At 44.6% G+C, this 20,449-nt stretch overlaps 1 protein-coding gene across 2 annotated transcripts; it reads right to left on the bottom strand.

Annotated features, from left to right (window-relative positions):
- Nucleotides 1–11,007: 11,007 nt before the first annotated feature.
- On the bottom strand, nucleotides 11,008–19,713 carry LOC309392606 (vomeronasal type-2 receptor 26-like). 2 transcript variants are annotated; one of them, XM_081954033.1, is made up of 3 exons: nucleotides 19,662–19,713; nucleotides 16,213–16,425; nucleotides 11,008–14,211 (listed from the first exon to the last, which is right to left on the bottom strand). In XM_081954033.1, exon 3 carries the CDS (start codon nucleotides 11,981–11,983, stop codon nucleotides 11,189–11,191), a length of 795 nt encoding a protein of 264 aa, XP_081810159.1. In that variant the 5' UTR covers nucleotides 11,984–14,211; nucleotides 16,213–16,425; nucleotides 19,662–19,713; the 3' UTR covers nucleotides 11,008–11,188. The 2 variants fall into 2 exon arrangements, with proteins under 2 accessions (XP_081810159.1, XP_081810160.1); XM_081954034.1 differs by having other exon boundaries at nucleotides 11,008–12,099.
- Nucleotides 19,714–20,449: the final 736 nt, after the last annotated feature.

The following is a 20,449-nucleotide window of genomic DNA, read 5'->3' as shown; positions in this document are numbered from 1 at the left end:
TTCACATTATTTTGATGCTCTCCTTCTGTTCATGCAGCCTAGGATTGCAATGGCTTTTTTTAGCTGCTGCCACACATTGTTGGCTCACATTTGAGAGATTGTCCACTAAGATTCCAAGATCCCTCTTACAGTTACTGCTATTGAGCCAGGTTTCATCTAATCTGTACCTGTACATTTGGTATTTCTAGCCTCAGTGTAAGACTTTACTTTTCTCTACACTGAATTTCATTTTGTTAGATAGGCCCAGGGTTCAAGTCTATCTAGATCCATCTGGATCTTGAGCCTATCTTCTGGGCTGTTGGCTATTCCTGCCAGTTTAGTGTCATCTGTAAATGTGATGAGTTCCCCGTCTATCCCTCATCCAAATCCTTCATGAAGATGTTGAAGAGTACTGGGCCTAAAATGGAACATTGGGATTCCCCACTGCTTGTTTCCCTCCATGTAGATGTAGATCGGTTGAGGACCACAGGCTGAATCCATCTGGCGCTGATGCTGTCTATACCACATATTTTTAGTTTACCAAGAAGTAGATGGTGGTTTACTTTGTCAAAGCCTTTTAAAATCCAAGTATACTACATGCACTGCATTTCTCTTGTTCGCTAATTGAGTAATTTTTGTCAAGAAATGAAATAACATTTCTTTATTATCTGTTTTTGGATCCTTCTTAAGTCCTGGTAAGTCATTCATATCTATACTGAATAACAAGGGTTCAAATATGCATCTTTCCCCTCCCTCTTGGTAAGCATAGATCCTTCTTCTCATGGCTCCATTGAGCCCAAACCTCCCTCTCAAACAAGGACTTGTATCAGGGCAACAGTCTGAGCTCCATTTTGAGGGCAATCCATTGTCTCCTTGTTTCTCTGTTTATTGAGTCAAATGCTGCACTAAGATCTAGAAAGCATGCAAACTTTGTTTTTCCTCACTAACATAGATTAGATATTTCAAGACAAATTTGTTGCCAATATTAAGTTATTAACTTATGCATTATTTCTTATACAATCTATATAGCATTCGTCAGAGTTTTGTCAGAGTGACTAGTAGTATGTGATAAACCCAGGAACAATAACACAGCACACAGGGCCTTAAGACAATTAACAGTGGTTTATCTACAAACTAGTGACGTGTGGTGAGGTTTATAACTGGTGAGGCTGGTGACGTCATCAAACCGTGTGGTTGCTCCGATCGCACGGGCGCAGCCCAAATGGAGAAGTTTCTCTTCTCAGAAATGTCAGAAAGGGACAGGCAGACTGCCGCAGCTCCACTGAGAAGACATTTTTGAGAAGAGAAACTTCTCCTTTCTCCTCTCCCCCCCCTCCCACTCCCTCCTAGCACTGATGATGTTACCTAGGCCTTTTTTGCATCAGGCAAGCCCGGGATCCTTGCAAGGGGAATGGGACCACGTGTGCAGGCGGCTCCTCAGCGCACAGCCTCAGATTAGCACAGCCGCGATCCCCTTCCCCTGCACATGTGGTCCCATTCCCCTCCTTTTTAAGCCAACATGAAGGGGACCGCGGCTGCGCTGATTGAGGCTGGAGCTGAGGAGCCGCCTGCACACGTGGTCCCATTCCCCTTGCAAGGATCCCGGGCTCGCCCGATGCAAAAAATGGCAAGATCGGCACACTTGGGGCTGCTGCTGAGATGTCCAAGGAAGCTAAACCAAGCCGCACGCCTCTCCCAGCCACTTTCATGGTTTCCCAAAGTATTTTTTTTTATTTTCATGATGAGAGCAGTGAGGCTCTGCCTCCCCTGCCTCCCCTGACTGCATGTCACTGCTACAAACGATATACAGACATATACAAGCAGGAAATAAATTCCCTTTCCATTCACTACAGACCCAAGGAGAGAACTGAATACAGGCTGAGAAAGAGAAACACCCTCTAATGACCACCTATATATAGACTCCTCTTAAAACAGTAAATGACTTGTGTGGATCCCACCAGAGTCTTAAAGAGGCAATACCACAGCTGCAATGAATCAGCCTCATTGCATCAGCCACATTGCATTAGCTTACTGATTACAGCTTACAACTTTACATCAGCTGGTAGCTATTAAATCCTCAGTAACCTGACACATTTAACTCTACCTAAAACCTTCTGGTTCTTCTGCAAGGAATGCATTTTTCTCAAGTTTAACTAAGAGGATCATGGAATAAATTATAGCCACAATATCTGCTATTCCATTTGGCCTATAATTTCTAAAGTCCTTTTTATTCCACATTTTAGATAGATAAAATGCTACTATTGCCAACTTCAATCCGACTGGATAGGAAAGGCATTATTGTATATGTGAAAATGAAGATGCCAATAGAGGCCCCAACAACCAGGGATATATTTTGATTAGTTAAATAGTTGGTAGAATGTCTTCTCCAGGGAATGTATTACTTGCACTTCAGGCCTTTTATGATTAATCTCAACATGAACATAAAGGAGTAAAATATTGACATTTTTGCTAATATGGAGAAAAGCAGCTCTTGAATTCCATGAAGAAGACATGATTGCATCTATTGCTCACCCACCACCCCTCACCATGCCCTTTACAAGATGGAGAAAAACACACACAAACCTGTGGGACTTTGTAGGTGCCTCCTAATGTTGACATCTGGATGGAGATGCTCCTTCTAGCTCCATCAAGGAGAGCCAGGAGGTTCTCCTTCCTTCCACAGCCATAGTTGGGGACATTGGCTTCTCCAGTGGAGAGAATGTCCAGCAAGGCATCTGAAGTGCGGAAAGTGCTCATATAGTTGTCATGGATGTTGTAGCCCAGTGTGAGATTGTGCAGGAGCTGGGAATTCTTGTTAACCGTTTGTATGTTGAGAATGAATAGTAGGCCATATTCAAAACCATAAACATCCCTATTGTAAAAAAAAGTTATTATAATCAACAGCAACTACAAATACTTTATATATATATATATATATATATATATATATATATATATATATGTGTGTGTGTGTGTGTGTGTGTGTGTGTGTGTGTGTGTGTGTGTGTGTGTGTGTGTGTGTGTGTATGGAATTTGGCTGAGGTATGCCAACTACAACTGCTTCCACTACTATTTTAAATAAAATTCATTATTCAAGTGATAAATTAAGGATTGAACTGTGAGAGGAAAATAACCTGCAGTCCTTTCAGCCTTTTTTCGGACCCCTTTTTGGATTTGAGTCTCTTTTACAAAATCAGACAAAAGAGAGAAGCCATGGAAATCAAAATCATTGAGGAAATTAGACATAATCCATAATATAGGAATAAATGAAAAATTAAAAACAGAAAAGAAGGAGAGTGTTAGAATGAATGGAGTGCAATTCCATCACCCTGAATGACTTACGGATCATGGAAAATCAATTGAACAGAAGGAGCCACGTTGAAAAGCAACTTTATATGCAATCTTTCCTCTCCACTGATGACTAAACTGATGAGATGGTCTCCTGGCCTATAAAAGCTCCATGGATTTTTTCTATCCTGGTTCTCCGAACTCAGCGGGCATTTCATTCTCAGTTTCCCAGAGATTGAATGGGACACCAGCAGCATCAGAAGCAGAAGCAGGAGGTCCATAATTCATGGGGCGAATCAATGAATCCTTTCTTTTTCTAAAGAATAATTTGAAGAATTCAAAGGACTCTCACAAGGTGGAATATGATCCACTTGCTTTTCTGATTGAAACACAGAGAAACACTCAGCTTCATCTGGAAAGGAGAGATATTCAAGAGCACAGACCCTCCCTGTCCCAAAACTCCATATTTCTCTGCCCAAAGTCTCCCCTGGAGGATTCGGCCAAAGAGCAGAGCTGAAACTTTTATCATAATTCTCCCTCTCAGGAGGGATCCCTGGATAATTCAACTCGTTCTTGGACTCAAAAATTGTTGGGAAATTCTCTGGAGGGAAATGAACGGGAACTAATCCTCATGTGATTCGTAATAACAGGGGCAGAGATGGAATTAAAGCCATCATCTAGAATTGAGAGGTTTGGGGTCTCCATGCTTGAAACTGGCCCAAGAGGGAATACATGGCATATGTGGCTGAAGAAACAAATAAATCTGAGATTTGTTTGCATAAAGATAAAACTCCGGGGGCCAGTTAATGCCAGAGTATGTCACAGATCTGAAATAGCTGCCAGCTGAGTTGGAACCAAAATTTACTTTGTTTTGAAAGTTAATGCTCAAAGGCATCACACGAAAAGGCTGATGCAATAGTGTGGCCAGTTTCTAAGAACAAAATCAACTTTATTGGAAAAGTAGTTCCCAGAACTTTGCAGAGTTAAAAAAAAAATCACATCCAAACATAAACAGGGAGAGGGAGAATTTAGAGAAAGCCAAGTGAAAAGAGATGGAGAAATCAAGGCTGGCTCTCACCCCATTGAAGGAAGGGAGGGGAGGGGAGCTCAGGACCCTCATGTTGCAAATGGAAAGCTGATCTGCAAAATTCAACTTCCATCTTCAGAGACCTGGGAATGCAGAAGCTCACATCCCATGTTCCCCTGCCACCCTTTCCAATGCAGAGGCCAGGCAAGGGGGCTCTTGCAGGGATGCCAGACAGGACTCTGCCCGGCTGAGTGGGGAGCCCCTCTTGGGAGGAGGAAACTGGGGAACCTTGTGTTGGGGAAGGGAAGCAAATCTGCAAAATCCCCCTCCAGGTTCCATCTTCTGAGTCCTGGGAAGGTGGGAGAACATATCCCATGTTGCACTGCCACCCCTTTCCATGCCTGGGGCACTCAGGGGAAAGCAAAGCCCACTCCCACCAGGTCACATAGCCGGCAAGCCACTCTCACAAAGGAGGCCACACCCACAGAGTAGGTTCCAAAAATTTTTGAAACCCACCACTGCTGTGGTTACAGCAAAAGTGGCTCGATTCTCCACAGCAGCACTGGGGATCCATGGGAAATACGTGATGAATCCACCATAGCTATTTTACACAACTGATGTAGGAAACCCTTTTGCATTACTACTTCTTTGCCTTTTAGTATTTTATGACTTTGGGCCTCACAGTTTAAGGACTGATAGTATTGTTAGGCCATGTGTAACTAACAGATTGGATGCCAAATTGTGATTTTAATATAGAGTTTATCTGTGGTTTATTATTTCATTCTAGAATTTTTAACTGGATATTCCTTGAGTGTTTTTATTTGTTCTGGTCTTTGATTGTAATAAACTTGATTTGATTTGATGCAAATCCATTTACCAAGAAGGGGAGCTAAAAAGACATATGACAGACTTGACTGTTCCCCATGTAGTGAATACTTTCCTCAAATAAAGGAACAATTTGTTTGTCTTCAAGGAATTCACCATCACACTGAGGTTGAAGCTATCACGTTTTTTAAAAATAAGACCAATAATTAATTAATTAGTAGACAGGGGCCTTCTACCTGTGGATTCTTGGCTGTTGAGACTCTACCAGTTGTGGATAAGGAATGAGAACAGCCTGCCTCAATCTGGTGGCCTCCAGATGTTAATTCATGCATCCTTCATGATTCATGCTTGGCAACCAATAAGGCCACCTTCCTCCGAGAAGGGGGACCCAGGTGTATTTGCCAACACTGGTGCGGCTCCATTTGTAGACCAGAGACCGAACCTTTGATGTTGTGTCTGTTTCTGCTGCAGCCCTGGGAGACCTAAAATAAAAGGGGACCTCAACATTGTGACCAGATCCTTGGACTTTCACTTGGACCGGAAGCTCCCAGTCATTGCCCAGGCCCCTCTCCTCTTGTAGGGCCCCTCAGTTATCTGGATCCTGATGGAGAGAGAGAACAGAAATGGCCTCTCTGCCTTTTGGTCTCCAACCTTGGAAGGGGAACTTTGTGGGCCTGATTCCTCAAGGAAATCCTGCTGTTCCTTGCAGCTTCTGAACAGGGGATTTTTAACTAAATGTTTTGTATCTTTTTTAGGGGGTTCCAGGGTGGGGGGGGGTGGGTTAATCAGGCCTGGAGGGGAGCCAGTGCCAGACAAACAGGTGAGTCCAGGGGGGAAGTGAGTGTGGTGGGGGGGGGAGGGAAAAAGCTATTCCAACAGAGGGTTGTTTTATTACAACGGTCGCGGGGAGGGGGGGATGCGAAGACAGGAGAAGATCACAAGGTCGGTTGGGAGACCGTGGCTGCTGGCTACGCCCGGTCGTTTATACCAACCCCCGCAGTCAAGGTGGCCAGGAACTACAGAACCAGGGCCTGCGGCTGATGCTTTGCAATGCAAGGTCCGTGACCAACAAGGCCCCCCTCATCAGTGAGTTGATCTCAGAGGGGGAGCTGGACCTTGCAGGGATAACGGAGACCTGGTTGGGCCATGAGGGTGGTTTACCCCTCGTGGAAATGTGCCCACCGGGTTTCCATGCATTCCATCAGCCTCGGGCCCTGGGTACAGGTGGCGGGGTGGCGGTAGTTATACGGGAAGGTTTGGAGCTGAGGGAGTTCACTGTTCCTCAGATACCCGGGTGTGAGTCCCTTGGTGTGAAATGGGGCCCAGGGAGGCAGTGGGGTCTGCTGATTGTATACTTGGCTCCTCGCTATGCATCAGCAGCCCTGCCCGAGCTACTCGAGCTGATCTCAGAGACAGCAGTTGAGATCCCCAAACTTTTGGTTATGGGGGATTTCAACCTGCCGTCGACGGGGGAAGCATCTGAGGTGGCTCGGGAGTTCATGGCTTCCATGACAGCCATGGACCTGACCCAATTAATTCAGGGCCCCACACACGAAGGTAGCCACACACGGGACCTTGTTTTTGTATCTGGGCAGTGGACGAGTGATCTGGGAATAGGGGATTTAGTTGTCACTCCCCTGTCATGGTCAGATCACTCATCTCTCTGGCTGGACTTCCCTGGCGCTACCCCCCACCGCGAGGAGGCGGTACCAGACTGTCTAAGTTGGTACTGCCCCAGGCACCTGATGGAACCGGATAGGTTCCAGACAGAGCTTGGGCCACTACCTGTAGCCCTGACCCGCTCTCGGTCGGAGGACCTAGTGACCGCCTGGAATAGGGCGGCGGCTGGGGCCTTGGACCGGGTTGCGCCTTTGCGGCCTCTCCTATGGCAGCGACCCACCCGGGCTCCTTGGTATACCGAGGACCTGAGGGTGATGAAGCGCCATAGGAGATGTCTAGAGAGCAGGTGGAGGTCCTCACGCTCCGAATCTGATCGAACACAGGTAAGAGCCTATTTACGGACCTACCTTGTGGCATTAAGAGCGGCCAAACGTAGACATTGTGCCGCTCTTATTGCGTCTGCTGATAACCGCCATGCCGCCCTGTTTCGGGTAACCCGCTCCCTCTTATCACAGAGGACGCGGGAAGCCCCCTTGCAGGGCAGAGCAGAGGAGTTTGGGGAATATCTGCAGGACAAAGTCGCTCAGATCCGGAGCGGATGGGCCCCCTTCAGTGGACCAGGGGAGCCGTCAACAGTGAGTCTTGTGAGACCATTCTGGGAGGAGTTTGACTCTGTTGCCCCCGAGGATTTGGACAGGTTACGTGGACGGCTGCGACCCACCACATGTTTAATGGACCCGTGTCCCTCCTGGCTGGTACTGGCATCCTGGGAGGTGACACGAGGCTGGCTACTGGGCCTGGTGAACGCCTCGTTGGGCGAGGGGTCCTTACCAACCGTTTTGAAAGAGGCGGTGGTGAGGCCCTTACTCAAGAGGCCTTCACTTGACCCGATGGAGCTAGCTAATTACCGTCCAGTCTCCAACCTTCCCTTTTTAGCGAAGGTTGTTGAGAATGTGGTGGCACAGCAATTTCCGCGACACCTTGACGAATCCGAATATGTAGACCCACGCCAGTCCGGCTTCCGACCCGGGCACAGCACGGAGACGGCCTTGGTCGCGTTGGTTGATGATCTCTGGAGGGCCAGAGATAGAGGTTGTTCCTCTATCCTGGTCCTATTAGATCTGTCAGCGGCTTTTGATACCATCGACCATGGTATCCTATTGCGCCGGCTGGAGGGGATGGGAGTCGGAGGCACTGTTTTGCGGTGGTTCAGCTCCTACCTCTCCGACTGGATGCAATGTGTGTTGGCAGGGGGGCAGAGGTCGACCCTGAGGCCACTCACTTGTGGGGTGCCACAGGGGTCGGTCCTCTCGCCCCTTCTGTTCAACGCATATGTGAAGCCACTGGGGGAGATCATCCGTGGTTTTGGGGTTGAGTATCATCTGCACGCTGATGATACCCAGCTGTACATTTCAACCCCAAGCCACCCCAACGAGGCTGTCGAAGTGATGTCCCGGTACTTGGAAGCCGTCAGGGTCTGGATGGGGGACAACAGACTCAAACTCAACCCCTCCAAGACTGAGTGGCTGTGGTTACCGGCACCTCGGTTCAGCCAGTTGACTCCATCACTGGCCATAGGGGGCGAACAATTGCCTCCTGTGGAACGGGCGCACAATTTGGGCGTCCTCCTAGATGCCCGGCTGTCGATGGACGACCATGTGGCAGCCGTGGCAAGGGGGGCGTTCCACCAGGTTCGCCTGGTGCGCCAATTGCGCCCCCTACTGGACCGGGATGCCCTACGCACGGTCACTCACGCGCTGGTGACGTCTCGCCTGGACTACTGCAATGCTCTCTACATGGGGCTTCCCTTGGGACGCGCCCGAAGACTACAGCTAGTCCAGAACGCAGCCGCGCGGGCTGTCATGGGCAGTACTAGGTACTCCCACGTAACACCTCTCCTGCGCGAGCTGCACTGGCTGCCTGTGGTTTTTCGGGTGCGTTTCAAGGTTTTGATTACCATCTTCAAAGCGCTCCATGGCACAGGACCTAGCTACCTGCGGGATCGCATCCTGCCACACACATCCCTGCGACCAATCCGCTCTCACAGGGAGGGACTTCTCCTGGTGCCGTCCACCAGACAATGCCAACGGGCGACGCCTAGGAGTAGGGCCTTCTCTGTGATGGGCCCAACCCTCTGGAATGACCTCCCCCCCGACATTAGAACCACCACCGACTTCCGCTCCTTCCGACAAAAACTGAAGACTCACCTGTTTCGATTAGCTGGCCTGGCACACTCATAACTTCTACCTCCTGGTAGATATATTTTAACTGTTATTTCAAGGGATCCATTTTTAAATTTAACTTACGGGGTATTTTTTAGGGGTTTTTAAAATTATATTTTAAATACTTTACTTTAATGTACAGTTCTTCTTTTAACCTCCTCCATAACTATCTAACTATTTAATTATTTAATTATTTATGTTATGTATCTTTTATGTATTGACTGTACACCGCCCCGAGTCCCTTTTTTGAGAGTGGGCGGTCTATAAGTGCGAATAAAGTAAAAGTAAAGTAAAGTAAAGTTACTTAAAGAGGTCAACTGGGCTTTGGCTATTATAATTATGGGTGTCCTTTACGGAAACTGCTGCATGAAATTTTATATCTTGCATAGATGAAGAATTTCTGAAGTGTGTGTGTGTGTGTGTGTGTGTGTGTGTGTGTTTGTCTATCTGTCTGTCTGTGTCTTGTGGCACAATGGTCTTTTTTCTATACTTATCTTTCTTTCTTCTTTCTACTCCAGTTTAATTCAAGAAATTAAAAAAAATAATTAATAAATTTCAGTTGCCAAAGATGACAAACACTGGATTAAAAGTATAGGAACCCCACAATTTGGTTCCTTTGGGTTTATATCCTCATGGTTTACATCCACATGTCTTGCCTGAATCCAGGCTGCAAATCATACAAGAGTGGATGGCCTCCAGTAGCCTCTTTATCCGTTCCATCATCCAGCAGGTGCATCAACAACAGTTCCAAGAAGGCCCAGGGCTGGATGGGCCATAGGTCAGAAGCATCCACGATGATGCAATCAAAGCTCTGCTGGGAATTCTGGGAGTTGAAGTTGAACCTATCTGAAATGACCAAGCTGAGGAAAGCCACCCCAGGGACAGATTAAGAGACCTTCTGGATCCTTTCATGGAGATTGACTCAGTGTTTGCACCCAGGAGCTGTTTCCCTTCTCCCACTTCCTGCCTCCTTCCTCAGTTCCAGGAAAGATGAAGAATCCCCTGCAATGAGAGATCCTGATTGGCAGCCTCCCACTTGTGTGTCTTTTCCTCCCTTTGCTGCTCTGGAGAAGCCACTCAGAAGAAACCTCCAACCCTCCACAAAAGGCCAACAAGGAAGTGGGATCAATCAAATATTTGCTTAACGACCACGCTCATTTGCTTAACAACCGTGGCAAACAGGTTGTAAAATGAGGCAGAACTTACTTAAGAACTGCCCTGCTTAGAAACAGAAATTGTGGTCATAAGTGGAGGACTACCTTGATTGTCTAATAGTCCATTGGAATTTGTCTCCATGGACGTTCAGGATCTTGTAAGCAGAACTTTCCCTTTCTTCTCCCTTCTGCTCTGTTCCTGGGAGCCTTGAGCAAAGTCCTTCTGAAGGGCTTATTTCTGGGGCTTCTGGGGCTGGAAGCAGCCTGAGGTGACTGAGGGGAACCCCCCAGATCAGGCCTTCAAGGGTTGCACTGCTGGGCTTCCCACCTCCATCTTTCCTCTGATGGAGTTTGAGACATGCCCGATCTCCTGCTATTCACCTGGTGCAGCCACAAGGAGCCCAATCTCCTCAGGATGCAGTCTAACTCTCCTGTGGGGTTCCTCCACCCACATCTTCTGTGCTCCAGTCTCAACCTGGCCCATGCATTGGGGAAAAGAACCGGCTGTTTACAGTGTCCTTATCATCCAATAAGAGAATGGAGACAGGATGGTGGATTTTATGGAGAAGCTTCTTTAACAGGACAGGAATAATTATGGGAAGGTGAGTTAACTAGGTCTCATTGGATGGGAACAATTAAGCAAGAGGCCTTGGAGGCCCCCACCTTCTCTGGCTTGGTGGGATGGTCAATGATTCTCATGGAGATTGTCAAACAACATAGTTGGAGCTTGGCTCCCACATTTTACCATTTTTCCTTTCATTCTTTCAAGCATACACTTTTAGCTGCTGTCAGTATGAATACTTGATCAAATGATTTCTTCAAAGGTGTCAAATTCATTAGCAGTTGCTGAACAACACATTTCTCTGAATGATTTTCACAGAGTTCTCTTTAGCAAGATTTATTGAGATGAAAAGGAAGGGAGATACAAGAATTCCAGTCTTTCAACAATTTCCCATTTGGGAACATGTAGATATGATTTTTTTTAATTTCTGAATACTATCTAAGTGGAAATAATATGTTCTTTCAAATGAAAGGACATTTTACAATCCCTTTAAATATCATGGTATTATGTCTCATGTTTTTACATTTGTTCTGGCTGTGAGGTGCTCCTTTGTGTTCAAGTCTGGCCTCAGAATGATAATGTAGCACTTGGGAATGAAGATGCAGCCCAGCAGACCAGCACTGGAGGCCAGGATGGAGAAGACCTGAACAGCCACCATGTATTTCCCTTTGGTGCTCAGGTAGGTGGGAACAAAAGTCACCCAGACACTGCAGAAGACCAGCATGCTGAAGGTGATCAGCTTGGCTTCGTTGAAGGCCCCAGGCAGATTCCTGGCCAGGAAAGCCACCGTGAAGCAGATGACAGCCAGGAAGCCCATGTAGCTGAGGGTGACGTAGAACATGACAACGGCCCCTTCATTGCATTGCAGGATGATCTCTCCAGGCTGGGAGTGGAGGTCAGAGTCAGGGAAGGGGGGAGAAACTCCCAGCCAGATGGAGCAAATGATAATTTGGACAGCAGAAGAAGAAAGGATGATGGAATTGGCCAAGCTCTTTCCCAACCATCTCTTCACTCGGTTTCCTGGTTTTGTGGCTAGGAAAGCCAGCACCACCATGATGGTTTTGGCCAAGAGAGAAGAAACAGCAACTGAGAAGATGATGCTGAAAACCGTTTGTCGGAGAAGGCAGGTGGCTTTCCTTGGTTGACCAATGAAGAGAGAAGAGGACAAGAAACAAAGCAGGACGGAGACCAGGAGGATGTAGGAGAGGTCCCGGTTGTTGGCTTTAACAATGGGAGTTTCTCTGTATTTAATGAAGATGATTAAAACAAGACCTGTGGTTAGGAACAAGAGTACAGCAAAAGACATTAGGACGATGCTCAGATGTTCTTCATAAGACAGGTAGGTTATAACTTTGGGGATACATTGGACTCTGTCCAAATTTGGATATTTATCATCTGGACACTTGGTGCATTTTCCTGCATCTGAGGAGAAAAAAATATTTCATTAACATTCTGATTAGAATTAGAATTATGAACTGATTATAATAGAATAGAGCTGGAAGGGTCCTTGGAGGTCTTCTCGTCCAGCCCCCTGCTCAAGCAGGAGAACCTATACCACCTCAGACAAGTGGATGTCCAGTCTCTTCTTAAAAACCTCCAGTGATGGAGCATCCATGATTTCTGAAGGGAAGCTCTTCCACTGGTTCCTAGTCCTCACTGTTAGGAAATTTCTCCTTCTCCCCTTCTGTCCTTTGACTGTTCTCCAAAAATACCTTCTTTGGGTAATAGCTGATAACTGGGACATTTTTCAAGATGGATTGCTTAATCATTCCATGGGAAAAAATGAAAATACAATCTTCCAAAAATTATATGTTTAAAGTATATGGAATTGGTGGAAGTCATAGGAACTAAAGCACTTACTGTGTAATAGGGAGCTTTCATAGAAATCTACATTACTAGAGGAAAATAATGAATCTGATAATCTTCTTAGGAGGAAGTCCTAGATCCTTCCAGATGGCATTTCTTAATATTCTGGTCCCAGAAGATTCCTATCCTGTGAAATCTCGTTGGCTGGTAAAGAAAGGTAGACCTACAAATAATCTGAAATGGCTACTGGGAGCAGCACTAATATAGGTGTTATGAGGCACCCCCATAACTGTCCACACCACCTTATTTTGGGCCAGCAACATCTTCTCAGAGTTCCTCAAGGGGAGGCCCATAGTCCTTCTAGGTGGTGGACCTAAGAGATTTCCTCAAGTTTCAAAGTTGTTCCTACGGAGGTCAATGTGTCAAGAAGAGAGGTTTACTCTGGCAGTAGTACAGCTTGCCCAATCTTCCAACACACTTTGGCAATAAGTATAATAGTTAATGTAATTGGAAGATGATAAATTATATTTCTAAAATGTGTCATTTAATGAAGAGTTTTGTTTCAATTGAGTTGGGGCCCAGCAAAGAGGTACAATCTTGTGTACATTTAAATAATCCTAATTTGAGGAAGATTAATTCTTTAAATAATCCATGAGGAGAATCTCGGACTTTATTTTGGCAAAGTCTTTATATTCTAAGGATGAGCAGATGAAGCGATTTCTTTCCCTGCTGTCTAGATTTACTGATAAGTCCAAGCACCGAACTAGTTCCATATCAATCAAGATTGTGCAGTTTGGTTATTTTTATTATTTCTACATTTTCACATCTTTGTTGTTAGGTTCCTTGCGATTGGATCACAACTGTGTATCTAGGACACTTTTTGTTGTGTTTGAACCACAATTAATTTTGTTTTTTGTTGGGCTTGTGGTTGTTCATATTTCACTATTTAACAAAAAGAAAAAGAGAGAGAGAGATAACAACAAGTGGAAGGCCCAGTACCAAGGATACCAAGGAATTAGAACTAGGTTAAAATGAATATTAGTGTTTCACCTTTAGTCCATAACTTGGACAATTACAGCAATGGAGAAAAACATTTTACCTCCAACAACTGTCTATTTAATTCACCCCTCTCCTCTCACGATACCATTTTGCTTGGTTTTATGGTAAGAACTTTGTTTTCTTTTGTTTCTCTAAATCCCTCCCTCCATGATCCTTCAAGAAGATCTTTCTGCTTGTGGTTGTTGATGACCTTAATGCAAATTGATTGCTTGATATGGCTTATTTTGCAGCAATTTTGGGGACAACATCTGCTTCAGATGAGGAAAAACAATGGAGCTAAAGAATTCCTACTGTTTCAAAGTTCCTGGAAAGATAAACAGGGAAGGACAAACTCGCAAGCAGAAGAATGATTTTCCTTGTCAAAGGTAAAGCTTGCCCAATCTGCCACAACTTCTACCTCTTCCTAGCCTCTCCTTCAAGATCTTTTGGCTATTCTTCTCTTTAGGTAAGGGGGAAAAAACAACTTCAACGTGTACTTTCATGAAAAGGTTCTGGAGGGATCTGCTTCCACAAAGCCTCCCATTTTCCTCAGTGTCACCCGCCTTCCTGAGTGGAGAAGGTCCCCTCCGGACAAGGAACGCAGTCATAGCAGCAAACTGGCTCTCCTTCTCGAGTCCTCTTGGCAAATCCAGGATGACAACTTTCCACACATTTGGATTGAGGCCGAGACTGAGCAGAAGGGATGGCAAAGAAAGTGGGTTAGGGCTAAGAATCCGTGGGAAATGGAGCCAAGCAGCCTCTGGTCTTCACTTAGGTAAATATAAATGTCTGATTTGTGACCTCAGTTGAGCCCAAATTTTATGTTGCTAAGTGAGAGATTTGGCAAGTGAGTTTTGTCCCTTTTTACAACCTTTCTTGCCACAGTTGTTAAGTGAATCACTGCTGTTATTAAGTTAGTAGCACAGTTACTAAGTGAATCTGGCTTCCCCGCTGACTTTGCTTGTCAGAAGGTCGCATAAGGGAATCACATGAACACACACAGACACAGACACTGCAAGAGTCATAAATATGAGTCAGCTAAGAAGTGTCTGAATTTTGATCACATGACCTTGGGAGTGCTGTAACGGTCATAAGTGTGAAAAAGAGTTATTGGGTGCTGTTGTAACTTTGAGCGATCACTAAATGAACTTTAGTAAGTGGAAGACTGCCTGTAGTTCCAAATGTTCTGAGAGATGCAGATCCTTCACCTGGTTCCTGCCACTGGCCTCTGGCGTCTCCCATGGCAGGCAAGGACTTTGCTGCTTCATGAAGTCCAGAGCGATGGCATTGGGGAAAAACCTCCTCTTCACCCAGAGCGAATGAGCGAGTGGCCAACCCAGTGTTATATAATATCAGTATCACTTAACAACGCTCCTGCTTAGCAACCAAAATGTTGGCTCAGAAACTCTGGCATTTGAAGCATGCAACTCTTAAAGCTGTCAAGTTACAAGACCCTTGCACCCCTAACCCTTTAGGGGAAAAAACCCCCAGGGGTCTTCAAACCTGACAGCTTTAACACTTGTGGACTTCAACTCCCAGAATTCCTCCTCCAGTCATGTTGCAGCGACGTCATCTGCGTGGATCTGCTCCATCTTTGCTTTCTTCATTGTGGGCAGGGCTTCTGCTGAAGATGCCGACGAGTACGAGTTGCCACCAGAATAACTGCTGCTACCTCCTCCTCCTCCTCCTCCAACAGAATCACCAGATTTGCTCCTGAGCTCAGCGCTGGGTTACCCCTGCCCCCTCCCCTTCCTCCGTGCTTTTGAGGAGCCATGAGGCTTTTTTTCCCCTGCTCCCCCCCCCCTGCGTTCCTACTGGCTCCTGCAGCCTCGTGGCTCCTCAAAAGCACGGCGGAGGAGGAGGAGGGGGCAGGGGTAACCCAGCGCTGACTGAGCTCAGCTGCTCCGAGCGGATGGGAGGTGCCGCTGCCACGCGCGGAGATGCCGGCTGGAGCTTTGGCGGCTTCATCTCAGCCGCAGCGCCGGGCGGCAAATCCGGCAGTGCTGCCTGTTAGAGGAGGAGGAGGAGGTGGTGGCAGCAGTTCTTCCGGTGGCGGCGGGGGCTTTGGGGCTTCACAACTAGCCTCAGTCGCCCCGTGCTCCTCAAAGCAAGTCTGGGGAAGTCCTTTGCGGGCGGCCCGTTCTAGCTGCCTGCAAAGCACCTCCCCAGCTCCCGAAAGGGAGTGCGCGATCCGAGCCACAGTATACTAAATAATGATAAGAGGCAAAGAGCCTCATTTATTTTGGCCAGGAGCCGCATGCGGCTCGCGAGCCGCGTGTTCGCCACCCCTGGTTTTGTTACTTCAGTTTTCTGGGTCAGGACACTATACGAGACATTATACATACAATACATTGTTTTTAAGCTACCATAGCTTATATACTGAAAGTATATAAATTTGCATATAAATTTGGAGAAGCGGAATTCTAATTCCAAATCTTACTTCCCACTGGACCTTAAGCCAAACTTGAATATTGGACATGGCTGAATTGCTTGGAACATTGTTCCATATTATAGCTTCTAATGGACACTTTGTTGAGTCCTACTGAAACGTCCTAAGCAGTCTCAGAAAACTGTCATTCCTCACATTCAGTTCTGAGTAAAGGTCATCCAGCATAGTGATTGGACTTGGACAACTGGAAATGATTCCTAAAGCATTAGAAAACAGTGAAAAGGTGTCAATATTTCACCCACTGTGTTGAGCAACTTTAGTCGCGGAATATCATCTTGGTTGACAATCACTCTCTGTCTTTCAAATCTCCCCAGGATCTCTTTGGTGTAATCCATCCAGCGGTGAACCACCCAACTCTCGATGGTCAGATCTGCTGCTACATCTCCATTTTGGTCCAAGTGCAGTTTCCAGGGGGAAAAATTGCAAAACACGTCCTTCGCCAGAAAGAGATGAATCTAAAATGGGAACATCCGGAAATTTTAAAAGCAGAAATCTTGGTTTCTTCTTCCACGCATTCTTTTCATATTTGAATCTTTCTTCTATAGTTGTCTAATTTACAAGCAACTCTTGGGAAACAAGAGTTACCACTATCTTCAAAAGTGAAAAACAAATATTCAGCAATTTTTTAAAATTATATATTGATAAAAAATAATTGAGAAAATATTTTCCAGAATAGTCATAAAACAACCAAACAAACAAACCAATAAAGAAATTATTCATAAATTCCTTGGCAAAAAACCAGGATGACTGCTAGTAAGCATGTTTAGAAGAAAGTTGTGAGACTAAATTTCGTCCAGGTAAACAAACTGGAAACATGACCAAAGAAGTTAATTCTAATTTTTTGTAAGTACATTAACAGAATATTAAAAGTCTGAAAGCACAAATTCTTTCTCTGTCTGTTAAGCAGCTGAGGGCTTACCCTTCCCTCTCAGCATCTCTTCCCCCATCCCCAAGGTCATTCCACTTATCCTTACTTGGTTACTAGATTATGGGAATGCTTCAAGTCTGGGGGCATAATTTTGACATAGATGGCCCCTTTGACCCCTTTTTCAAGCCAGCGGTCCTCTCTGTCCAAAATGTGGACTTTGCTGTCTTCAAAAGAATGGCCATTGTCTTTTAAATGCAGATGGACTGCTGAATCTTGTCCTGATGGGTTTGTTCTCCTATGTTGTGCCATGCATTTATGAAGTGGTTGTTTTGTTTCTCCAATGTACATGTGCTCACTGCATTGTACTGCATATACCATGTTGCTCAATTTTTGTCTGGATGGATGACTGTGCATCTGAACACAGATGACTACAAAGCCAAGGTGAACAGTCTTCTGAAGGACACTGCCACATACGAGACTGTGAAGAGAGATCCCACCAGCAACTACAAGAAAAAAGTCATTTCTTCCAACAAGTACTTGTGAAAAAGCAACTTTGGGACATTAACTTCTTCATACCTTCATGATTAGGAAGGTATTTAAGTAAATGCTGGATGGTGAGATAAGACCGTCTTAAAAACTATTCAAATAATTTTCAATGTTCCTCATAGAACTAAGAGATATGAACAACAATTACTCCTTGATCATCTATCATTCAATATATTATTTAATAGATTGAATGGGTAAATCATGGTTTTGTGCTGCAAGAGGTGCATCAACTCTTAAACAAAGCTGCTTAGATCATTTTCAGAAAATTCCCCTCTTCCAGAAAGAAAATATTTACGATTTCTGAATAGCGAGAGATGCACAAATGAAATCCAGTACAAAAATATCTGATGTTTAACAATTTGGACTTGACAAACTATGTTATCTTATCTAAGGACAGATGGATGAGAGCTACAATGTAGATTTATTGTTAAGGTTTCATTGACACTTTTTATGATATAATTATACATCTCTACTGGTCATTCATAATAAATTGGTGATTAAAATTGGATGATAATGATTTATTAGATAATTATATAATTAACTGGATGATAATTTCATTAATGATGAACTGGAAGAAGGATGGGAGATAAAACGTGACAAGAATATTTATGAAAAGTCCTTGGTATTTAATGCCTGATAAATTGTCAAAGATAGTATATGAAAGTGTTTAAATGTTTGTTAGAAATGTAATTTAAAAAAAATACATTTTATCGTATGTGGATGACTTGTGACAAAGCAAAGAAATATGGGGATCAGATTATATGATTCAATCCTGAAGATTCTTAAAATACAATGGAATCCCTAAGTTTTTCCTTTAGGACTATTGGATAAGGAATTGGGGGGGAAATGGAACTCTGCTATCATATATGATGACTGCAGGGAGAATTTTATGTACTCAAAAATGGAACGAGGTGTCAATTCCCACAATGGAAGAATGAATGGAGAAACTGATGGAATTGGCAGAGATGGCAAAGTGAACAACATGATTAAGTAAGAGAATGTAAGTAGCTTTGTTTACGCTTGGAAACCGTTTCTGGACTTTCTTATTGAAAGAGATGAAAATACTATTCTGACTTGGGTTTTGGTGATTAAATAGGTAGTTGTTATAGAACTGTCTAGAACTTATTATGTTTCTACAAGAAATAAATTGAGATTATAATCTTACGTAATTTACTGCCTCAAAAAAAGTTGGAAGTCTTTGCTTTTCTGTTTCTTCTTCTTTTCCACACTATTTCCCCCCTTTCCTAATTGTTTTTATTTCTATCTCTATTTTACATTGAGAAAATAATAATAAAAGTTATTTAAAAGAGAGTATATATGAAAATGAAATGGAAAAAAGGCAAATGCAGCCATAAGAATCTCAGGAAGTGAACCTTCTGATGTGGGGAGACCCCAACTCAAGAACCAGGTTCCCTTGCAGGCACCACACCTGGAGGAGAATTTGCACAAAATGTGGGTCAGGTTTAGGGAAGGGTAAAGAAGCCAAGGGAGAGGTCAAAGGAGCCACCTTGAGGAAAAAGTAAGAGCTGGAAATCTGGATCTGGGTGCTTTTCCAACTAAGGCAATCTCAAAATTGGCGAAAATATGATCTTCCAGCAACTGAAAGATGTTACACCCAAACTTAAGATCTGCTCATAAATATTCCAGAGTGTCAGACATGGGAAAATGGACTCGGTTACAAGAAAGGAGATTCTGGTTGAATGACAAGAAAAACATCCTACAAGATGGAGCAGTTTTAGAGCTGAACTAGTGAATGAACTTTCAGTCTCCTCTTCTGATTGTCTTCATGAAAAGATTGAGCAGCCATCAATCAGAGAAGCTTTGACTAAGATCCCTGCAGGGAATCTGTTGGCTAGATGGTCAAAGGGACTGCCGTGTCTTCAAGTATGAAGGCAAAGTTCAGCAATGCTAATCGCAAACCAAAGTATACAGAAATGTATTTCAAACTGCACGCAACCCATTTTAAAGTTAGCAGTGCTCAACGTCCAAATCAGAGGTGGGTTCCTCCCGGTCCGCCAGAAGTAATAGTGAAAATCTGGCATACCCGACCAGACCGGTAGTAATGGTGGCCTGGCCATGCCCCCCACCCCTCAACCTTCATCAGAAGCTGTTTTTTTTTAAAAGTCCTTTTTCCCTGCCGGTTCGGGCACGGGAAAAGAGATTTTAAAAACTAAGAGAGAGAGAGAGAGAGAGAGAGAGAGGGAGGGAGGGAGGGAGGGAGGGAGGGAGAAGAGAAGGGAGAAAGAAAGAGAAAGAAAAAGAAAGAAGGAAACTCACTTTTTACTCGGTAAATTCAGCAAAGGAGAAAAACAAATGCTGTCACTTTAAATCAGAACTGAGCATGCCTGGCTGTGGAATTCTGGGAGTTGAAGTCCACAAGTTTTAATGCTGCAAATTTTAAATGGAAAAGCTGCTCAAAAGGAAGTTTGCAAAGTGACATTCAGCAGTTTGTTTCTGAGTCAACTGAACAACAAACTGGACGAAAGGTAGGATTCTTATATGGTTCTATGTTTTTGAAGTTTTGGGCTTTGTGTTTCTAAAAGGGTTTGGATCATACCCTGCTTGTGAAGCTAAACTTTCTATAGGCTCATTATCTTATTATCTCTATCTGGCAGGAATGTGGAAGGAGCCTTTCTGGGAGTAATATTTTATTGTGTGTGGGGGTGTTGGTTGCTTCCCTCAGAGGGAAAGAAAGAGAGGGGGGAGGGAGGGAGAGAGAAAGAGAAACAGCACAGCAATTTAGGGCTAGAAGCCTACTAAGAGGTCATCTAGTCCAACCCCCTGCTGCGACAGGAAATCTTACATTGTCTGGATTATTTTGGTACCTCTAACAGAGAGGAAAATTCCAGAAAAGAGAAGGAGTTTACTAGGACAAGGCTGCCATGTAGAGAAAGGCAGAGATAGTCCTTGACTTATGATTATAATTGAGCCCAAAAATGTGGGTGCTAAGCAAGAGCATTGTTAAGTGAGCTTCACCACATTTTACCCAATCCATGACATCTCCTGGTGACCGCCAAGCCCACCCAGTCACATGACTGCCATGCCACGCCCACAAAATAGGCCAT

This window comes from Natrix helvetica (genome assembly GCF_964273705.1).
Source record: "Natrix helvetica genome assembly, chromosome: 5".
Taxonomy (NCBI): Eukaryota; Metazoa; Chordata; class Lepidosauria; order Squamata; family Natricidae; genus Natrix; species Natrix helvetica.
The sequence above is the reverse complement of the archived record's forward strand: the minus strand, read 5'-3'. Positions and strand labels throughout refer to the sequence as shown.

Bases quoted from the DNA above. Each gene is read 5' to 3' on its own strand.
- LOC309392606 (XM_081954033.1), bottom strand. From the start codon at position 11,983: ATGTCTTTTGCTGTACTCTTGTTCCTAACCACAGGTCTTGTTTTAATC.